We start from the raw sequence: 9,374 nt of genomic DNA, 5'->3' as shown, positions 1-9,374 counted from the left end.
CTGCTTCTCTGGATAAGGTCCCACATTCTGCTTGTGCTCTTCTCCCTTGATGGTCCTAGGGTCCTCTGTTTCTGAACTGTAAGACTAACTACTCCCCCATTTTTGTTACAAAACTTCTACCTTTACAATTGTGACAGTTGCAATGAGTCATAACAATTACTCAATATTGAATCATAAGAATCTTATCCCCATCTCTTTGTACCAGACCCATATAGACAAGATGAAAACTATTTAGTGGGGATTCTATCTTTCTCCACACACTCTTAACTAAACTCCCTCTTGAAACCCTGTAAGCCAGTCACTTTGTGCCTTTATCACCCCCTCATTTTAGTAGCCAGTGTCTGAGTTGCCTGTCCCTATCTACCCTGTGTACAGACAGGATAGCATTGATACTTGATGTGAAGACTCCTTCCTTCTCTGTTGGTGTTTTGAGCTACTACCTCCTTGAACATAGGTAGTAGCAATATAAAACATAAATTGTAGCAATTTACCTTTGTTTTCCTTTATTAAAAATGGTTTTGTTTTTTATCTTTCTCTAGTTGAGTTCTGATTATCAAGCCATCAAGGCTGGGTCAATTGGGTATTATCTGCAAGTTTGGGTGTTCTTGTGCACCTCCCCTCACTTCATATCAGCTGGATGCTTCACTCTCAGCTCTAGCCCTCTGTGGCTATGTCCTTGTCCATGGGCTAAGGTGTCCCCAGGTCTCATCATACCAACCAGCCCTTCCTTTTCTCTCTCTCATCTCCAGGTCAATGGGAGTCTATGGAATGTGCTTGAACTCTGCCCATTTCCTCCTTGCTGCCTTTTGGAAGGATCTTCTTAAAGGACTTGATTCATACCGTTTGGTGTTTAGTCTGAGGGTTGCAAGCAAAAGCCTAGAGAATTTGAGCCTGAGAGTCTTTAAATCAGGTATACCATACAATCAATGTGTGGTGCTGTGGGATAAGCACAAGGTCGGCAGTTCAAACCTACCAGCCACTCCTTGGGAGCCCTGTATTCTCTATGAGTAGGAACCAACTCGTTGGCACTTAACAACAACAACACAACAATAAAACACCATCTTTAGAAATAGGACTGAAAATGGTTAAAAAAAACAAAAAAAAGACCAATGATGGTTGTGTGCTGTAGTCAGTTCCACTCATAGCGACCCTGTACAGCGTTTCCAAGGTTGGAAATTTTTTCAAGAGCAGAAAGCCTCATTTTTCCCCCATGGACCAGCAGGTAGATTCGAACTTTTGGTTTGCAATCTTTTGGTTTGCAGCTCAACTCGTAACCCCTACCCTACCAGGGCTCTTTAAAGACCCATTGTTGTTGTTAAGTGCTATCAAGTTGGTTTAGACTCATAGCGACCCTGTATAGGGTTTCTGGGAAGTGGCTGCTGAATTTGAACCGCTGACCTTGCAGTCTAGTGCTTAACTTACAGTACCATACCAGGACTCCTAAAAGACCAATAGAGGGGCCTATTTTGTTCGAAATATTAACAGCAATCCTGAAGATTACATGGTAGAACCATTCAAGATCAGGACCAGATGTAGCTTTCTTCATGGCTCATTTGAGACATCTTGGGAAGCAAGAGAATCCATATTTTAAATCTAGAGTTTAGCCTCCCAGAGAAACTAGAGGTTGGGAGTGTTGTTATCGTTGTTGTTGTTGTTAAGTGCTGTCGAGTCGGTTCCGACCCATAGCGACCCTGTACAGGGTTTCCTAGGCTGTAAATCTTTACGGGAACAGAAAGCCTCATCTTTTTCCCGTGGAGCGGCTGGTAGTTTCAACTGCTGACCTTAAGGTGTGCAGTCCAATTCGTAACCACTACGCTACCAGAGCTCCTTAGAGGCTGGGAGTATGTATAATTAAATCCTCCAATCTCTTTGAAGGGTCTACTTTTGGCTCAACCTATATTTAAAGTATTGGTATATGTTTAAAAAGTTATATTGGTCAGAAGGATTTAGGGTCCTAAAGAAATAGAAGACCACCTGTATAGTGGTTTCAGTGACTAGGGTGGACATATGACTAGGTGTTTTGCTCTTGTGGGTGAAACACCATTCACTTTATAGTACAGAAGTTTCTTAGCTGCATAGGAAAACCATTAAAATAATTGGCCTGAGTTCTAAGGACCAAAGAAGAGGGGGGGCAAGGACTGCAACCAGCATACTCCGTGAGCAACAAATAGGTTAGAGACCAAAGTGGCTGCCAATCCTTCATTTTATTCACATCTATTGTTTATGTCTTGGCAAGGCACACCTGAGAAAGAACAACCCACTGGAGGCTGCTCCATGAAACAGGGTCTGCAGGGTCAGACTGAGTGTTACAGATAAGGTTATTAGCAAGAGGATGAAGTCAGGTTAAAAGCAGACATAGTTAGGAACAAGTTGGTAAACATGGTTTACTTCCTCTTAGGGTAAGACTAGAAAAATGAGACTGTGGTCTACGTTCTGTTTTAGGTGGCACTAACCTAAGAAGCTCTGGTAGCATAGTGGTTATAAATCGGGCTGCTAACCTCAAGGTCGGCAGTTCGAAACTACCAGCTGTTCCACGGGAGAAAGATGAGGCTTTCTGTTCCCATAAAGATTTGCAGCCTCGAAAACCCTGTGCAGGGTCACTATGAGTCAGAACTGGCTCCACAGTACTTAACAACAGCAACAACCTAGAGGAGAGGGGTGAAAGGGATTTCTATGTCTAAAATAATCCCTACTTTCAATAACCTAATTCTGGTAGGCCTCTACATCCCATGAAGCACTATACTCATCAGTTTTCATTTGGTCTATGCTCGCTAAACCTGCAGAGAGGAGTGCGGGGGAAAAAACCTGAAAGTTCTGAAATCCTAGGAGACAAACCAAAAAGTCATAGAAGTTATAGAGTGGAACCCCACTAATTCAGCAAAGAATAGTTGTAGAAAGTTATCACAGATCTCAAAGGCTCCATAAAATAACACACTTACATACTGTATTTCTCACGAGGGTGAAGGGTTGCAGAGCAAAATGGTTTAGAGTGGGACAGGTTGAAATGGAATGGAAACTATAAACGGGTTATACACTTGCTGTTGTTTTTGTGGTTAAGTACCTTCATGTTGGTTTCAACTCCTAGCCACCCTGAATAGGGTTTTTGAGGAGCAGGTGGTGGGTTTGAACTGCCAACCTTTCCGTTAGCTGTCCAGTGCTTATTCTACAGTGCTATACCAGAAGTCCATATACTTGCTAAAAATTGTTATTTTCAGGCATAAGTATATTAAAATGTTGAAGCTAACACAGCAATTGGATAGCACAAATAAGTCAGAGCAAATATTTATTGAACTGTAACTAAGTGAGGCATTAAACTTATGTGTTATAATTCTTCAGACTTAAAATAAGTAAGTTTTCACTTACCCTTTTCTTAATATATTCTAATGTGAAGTATAATCTATTATAAAAACAAAGTTTTTTAAAGATAATACAAAATGTTGTAATATAGTAATTGTATCATTGGTCAATCTTTTCTCATTTTGGGGACACCTTTGTGTGTGTGTGTGTGTCTTTTAGTAATAGTGATAGGACTGAGAGCATTAGTGAGTCTCTGGGCAGTGTAGTAAACACAGGACTTAGAAACCACAAGCTCTTTTATTACACACTATGTTGAATTGCCTCCTCTGGCATATTCATTCCAAGTCCTTAACAGAATGCAAATTACCCATGAGTAAAATCTGCTGTGGCCAGTGCTTCTAGATTTTTCTCAGATGCCATTGATACTTCCTCACAAGGGAGTTTTTTCAACAAGAAAAAAGAACGATAGCACAATTGTGCATCTAACATTTACCTTCTACTAACAGAGCTCTGGCAGCATAGTAGCTACAGGCTGCTAACCTCAAGGTCAGCTAGTTCAAAACTACCAGTGGTTCCACGGGAGAAAGATGAAGCTTTCTGCTCCTGTAAAAATTTACAGCCTCAGAAACACTGTACAGGGTCGCTGTGAGTTGGAACCAACACCACAGCACACCACCACCACTGAAAAAGTTGGTTTGCATTCATTTTTTAACAATAAGTACTTAATATAGAAATTAAGGAACCGAATGCAAATGCTTCTAGAGTTCTAGAGGACTAATCTTGGAACTATCTTAGTTTCAAGGGCTAGACCTTAACTGACTTGCTATTGTAATAGAAATCCTGAGACCGCATAATTACTTTTTAAAATAAAGCTAAATTTTTCAATGTTCATGAAAATACAACAGCTTTGTTTTCTCTATGAATAAAATTATCCTAATTTATTAACATCCCTTTTGCATTAATGAAATCAAGGATTCTGCTTACCAGATAAGAAGTAACACTTCTCAGAAAATCATGGTCCAGGTAATTAATGCCCCTCAAAAGCAAAGACTGGTAGGACTAGGAAGCCAATCTGAACTCATATTTTAAAGAAAAGTTCTAATAAAGCATCCAGTTTATCCCAGCCTGGGATTTTACAATTTCACTAAAATTTAATCAGAAATCATTTTAAGTGGATATAAGGCTTAAGCTGATTTTCCTAAAATAAGTAAAATATTTTTCCCAATTGTATTTTTATTTGCATAGAATAAGAGACCATCTAAACAGACTAATATAGATATATTAGTCTGTTTAGATGGTCCTTATTATTTGCCATGAGATTTCCAAATCACTTTCTCCTTAATATAAAATAAGCAAAAACATTCCCTGTTTTTAGATGATTAAGGTACAGAGAGGTAAAGTGACTTGAGGAATCAGAATGGTGAAAAAGAAATTAAGACGGGTTTTGTTGACAAAGAACTAGGGCAGTACAGCCTCCTACTAGCTTTCAGCAAGTTCCTTTGGCTCCCTGGGTCTGTTCATTCATCTATAAAATGGAGATAATACCACCCACCTCCTATAACTGCAAAGTCGGTAGTTCAAACCCACAAGCTGCTCCTCGGAAAGGTTCTACAGGGTCACTATGTGTCAGAACTGACTTAACAGCACTTTAACAACAACCACCTTTCAAATGGTTGATGTAAAGTATAAATAATTACCCAGCAGAAAGCCTGATACATATTTAGTCGTTCAACAAACAGGCTTTCCCACCATCCACAATCTCAGTTTCTTCACCCAGTACAATGGGTGTATAATCAATTCAGAAAGATATTGTGAAGTAAACAAGATAATAATGCCTGGCAAGTACAGTGCTCAGTATCTTTGTTTTCTCCCCAATATTCCCTCCCTTACTTAAGTAGCTGAACCACAATCAAATCCAAATGTTGGTTGCACTATAGAAATGCCACTGCATTCACATTTAATTTATGGCAGCATCTTATTTAACTGTAAAAGCTAATATAACCAAGCTACTTAATCAGTTGTTATTTCTAATGTGTTCGCAATAAAATAATATTCATTTCTAGGGTAGCTTCCCCTTTCCATAACTGGGGGGTGGGGTGGGGTGGGATGGAGTGATTATTATTTCTGAATTAAAAATATGAATTTTTCTAATTATATATTTGTCCTGGAAATTCCATAATATATATTCTTACTAGTGAACTACTATATCCTAAAGGTAGTTTAAAATCAATTCCGTAAGATATCACATGCCTAAGCATTTATATGCATTTAAATAACCCCAGTTATTATATTGGGTTCAAAGATTATTAGATACCTTTTTTATTTTTCCTATTTCTTCCCAAATAAAATAACAAAGTAAGGTGGTAAATGTGATAATATAGTTACGCATAAATGAAACAGAGGAGTGACAAATATGGACCAGATCTGCATTTATGAGGCAATGACCTTCAAAACTGTCAGGGAGCTGTTAACAATGTTCTTCACAGGGGAGCAATTATACTACAACCCGCCTATGTATACTTTCATTTCTCATAGTCTGCAAATACATTTGCATATCAGAAAGAATGAAAGAACAGTCTGGTAACTGTGGCAACCTTCATTGAGAGGATATAAGGCACTTTTATTACCTTAATAATCACATCCTAAATGCCAGAGCAGTATAACTGCTGCAATATGAAAAGCTAGACCAATACTTTGACAGAATTTCCTACAACTGAAATTTACCAAATGTGGCTAATATGACTCTAACCCAGTGACACCCAGTTCTGATTCTGGAATAGCTTACGTGGCCTTTGATGACCTCAAGAGGCATCGAAATATGTTTTAAATAGATACTTACTTTTAGTAAAAATTGGCACATAAGATTTTAAGGAAAAGGAGTTCACATTGTCACCAATGTTTTTAAACATAGGGTTCTGCAATTCCTAAAATGTTGGGAACATTGCTTTAACCTAATAAGAATTATACATTCCTTTCCTTTTCATATTGCTTTCAAAGAGCCTGCATCCAATGTTTGACAAATAAGTGTTTGCACTCACACATACATATAGACTTTATTTTTAAAAGTTGGTAAGAAAAACTCAATCTCTAAATGTTTAAAAAGCTATATGCACAAAATATTGTCTTCACATAAAATAGTATTTTTTATATTTCTTCACATAGGTAAAAACAAAAGCAATTCACAGTAACGACGCCAAAGAATGACATTACATATACATTAGACTCCTCTGTTTTTAGAATCCGTGCACGGATCAAAATGCACACTTACCACAGTGTAACCATATTACTCCAAGCTTAATTTTTTTAACTGTCCTAAATGTTTTATAACATATTAAATTGTAATAAAATAAGACCACCAGGAAAGTAAACACAACCATAGAAGGATGTAGCAAACATAAATCTGATAAATCCTGCTTAACTTAAAAATATTCTTTTCTCAAAGATAATAAAAATCACTCACAACTATAATACCAGTCAACCAATCTCAAAGGTTTCACTAACTGGGAAAAAAAACTAGTTGATTTATTGTGATACCTAAAAACCACAAGGTTATTTAATCATTTCTAGTGGAGTGGTGATATGAATTGTGTTTCATTTGTACTCTACACCTTGGCAAAAGTTAATGATTTGCTTCACAATTTTAATATCATCATTTACTTCAAAGGTATTTTGGGGACTTGTGAAGTCTAAATTTCACACTGCCCTTGAAATGCTATTGTGTAAAAGCTTTAAATTGTAAAACAACCAAAAACATGTTTAAACCCTTAAAAGTTTAAAGGCTCTTGATAATTACTGAAATGGTGTCAACTCAATGTTTCCTCCTCCCCCACCAAACAAACAAATAACTCTATATAGCCCATAAAGATACAATGGAAACAAAAAGTAGTAAGCGCCTCATTCAGTAAGGAAGACATGCATAACATCCCTCTCTCATATTCAACTACAAAAATCCTTACACTGGATAGCTAGCATGTTTAGGACTGCCTCATCTGTACGAGTATTTAAATGGCCTTAAAAAGGGATTCTGTGCTTTTTCTCCACCCTCATGGATCTTTGGCAGCAGTCAGCACTTATGCCCAGAGCTGGGTTTGGGGGGAGGGAAAGTGGAGAGAAGGCTCAACTGAGCCTGGAGTCAGCAGCTGCTCTGGTACACTACCCACCGTCTTTCTCACACATCGCTCTTTGCCTCTATTGAGCATTGTCAGCAAAAAATAAATAAATAAAGGGGGGTGGGGGCCGAGAGAGAGACAAAGAGGGTAAGACCCGGGCCGACAGTTTTTGTCTGTCACATACTGAGCCCCTTCTGCTTTCTTGCTGCAAAGGCAAAGGATCAGGTGAGTCCCCTCTGGGTCCAATTCAATTTTGCTTCACCAGAAAGAGCAGTTTCTGGTGAGGAGCATAGAATTCTCCTGGCTGATGAACTAAAGCACCGGGGCATCGTGATGTTTTCCATCTCTGACTTTATACAGGAGGAGAAAGGGCTGCGATTGCATTCCTGGGAATGACTACTACTCCTGACGTGCCAAATAGCAGTAGTGAAGGAAGAGAAACAAGGGGTTGTACAAACACACCAGGTTCTGAAGAAACGCTGGGCAGCATTATCGTATTGGCCTTTGGGGGTTTTATTGGGTTTCTCGACACCTACAACCCCACAATCGCTAAGACTTGTTGATAAATCGAATCCTCACGCCCCCCAGAACTGCCCAACACAATTTGATTTGGAGAGCGAAAGACGGGAGGGGGGCCTAAGTCTTTGAAAGCAGGGAGGGCAGAGTTCTCTTCCACAGGCCACTCTGCATGGGCTGCGCGTTCAGTTTTACCTTCTGAGAGCTCTGACTCACAAACACTGAGGGGAGGAAATTATGACATAAACCATTATTATTCTCCCAACCAAAAAGATCTGAAAAGCCGGACAGCCGTCCATGCCCGGCGGGAAAGCTGGACCCTTGCGCCCCCCGACGGGGCGGTCAGGGTACTAGCATCCCGCCCTGCTCGCCTCCCTCCCAACTCCCAGGAAGGTGCTCCTCACGCCGGGATCAAGGGCCCGGCACCGAGCGCCCCTAACCCCGACAGAGGGGAGAAAGGAGTCGGGGTCTGAGACGTGGTCTCGCCCTACGGTGGAGCACTAGGTGGCCGGCCCCCGGCAGGGGCTCCAGCAGAGGCGCCCTACGCCGCGGCCGTCCGTCCTCCGCAGCCTCGAGCGGACAAAGCGCGGCGCTTGGCTAGGGCTGGGGCGACCCCTGGGCGGCGGCCACGGGTCAAGTGGCCCGAGTCGGGGAGCGCGGGGATCCCGCGGCTGGGCGGCGGGTGCTGACCTGGATGGTGCAGGTGTACTCGCTGTCGTCCAGCAGCCGCACCGTGCAGCTGTACTCGCGCTCCAGGCTCCTGCTGCTGCCGCTCATCAACCTGCTCAGCATCTTCCTGCCCACTCGCTCGCCCCCGGGAGCTACGCGGAGGCGCTGCGGACCCCGGACCAGGCGCCCCTCAGCCCGGCAGCTCCGCACTGGCCCCAGGCACCTGCACCATCACCCCGGCCCGCTGCCGCCACTGCCTCCTGCCGGTCCCGCCCCTCCTCCTTCTCCTCCTCCTTCTTCTCAGCCGCCAGCGCCTCCCCCCTAGTCCAGAGCTAGCTCCCCGCTCTCTCTGCGCCCTACAGCCGGTGCCCAGCTCTTGGGGCGGAGCCTTAATCAGAGGGAGACCAATGGGGGTCAGCGCGGCGGAACCGAGTGGCAGAAGACAGAGCCAATTGAGATGGAACACTAGGATGATGGGCAAGTTGGGGGCGCAATCACGGGGAAGCAGTCGGACTAAGACCAGTGAGACCAGCCCTCTGGCATCCCAAACTGGGGGTCCTGTCTTCTCCGCACAGCCGGTGGCGGCCGTTTCTCTTCCCCGAGACCATGTGAGGGCACCCAGCTGGATAGATGTCGGCCGCCTGGAAGACGTTGGGCCAGGTCGGCTTCAGGGCTCTAAGCCCCTCCATTCTGCAACAACGTGGTTCCAGACCTCTCGGGAGCCGGGCAGCAAGATCTCCATCCCTGCACCTGCAGGGATCGGTCGCCCTACTGCTCACGACC

General features: G+C 42.6%; 1 protein-coding gene across 2 annotated transcripts in view; it reads right to left on the bottom strand.

Annotated features, from left to right (window-relative positions):
* The window catches only part of FRMD5 (FERM domain containing 5), a 415,118-nt gene extending 406,221 nt beyond the window's left edge, over positions 1-8,897 (bottom strand). The window contains exon 1 of one of the 2 annotated variants that reach the window (XM_006831705.1): positions 8,613-8,897. In XM_006831705.1, the coding sequence (XP_006831768.1) occupies positions 8,613-8,714 (102 nt within the window). In that variant the 5' untranslated portion in view covers positions 8,715-8,897. The remainder of the gene's footprint in view (positions 1-8,612) is intronic. The other variant, XM_006831706.1, reaches the window with a different exon arrangement.
* Positions 8,898-9,374: the final 477 nt, after the last annotated feature.

The sequence above is a fragment of the Chrysochloris asiatica genome, unplaced genomic scaffold (assembly GCF_000296735.1).
Source record: "Chrysochloris asiatica unplaced genomic scaffold, ChrAsi1.0 scaffold00004, whole genome shotgun sequence".
Classification (NCBI taxonomy): domain Eukaryota; kingdom Metazoa; phylum Chordata; class Mammalia; order Afrosoricida; family Chrysochloridae; genus Chrysochloris; species Chrysochloris asiatica.
Note: the sequence above shows the minus strand (reverse complement) of the source record. Positions and strands in the feature narration are given on the sequence as shown.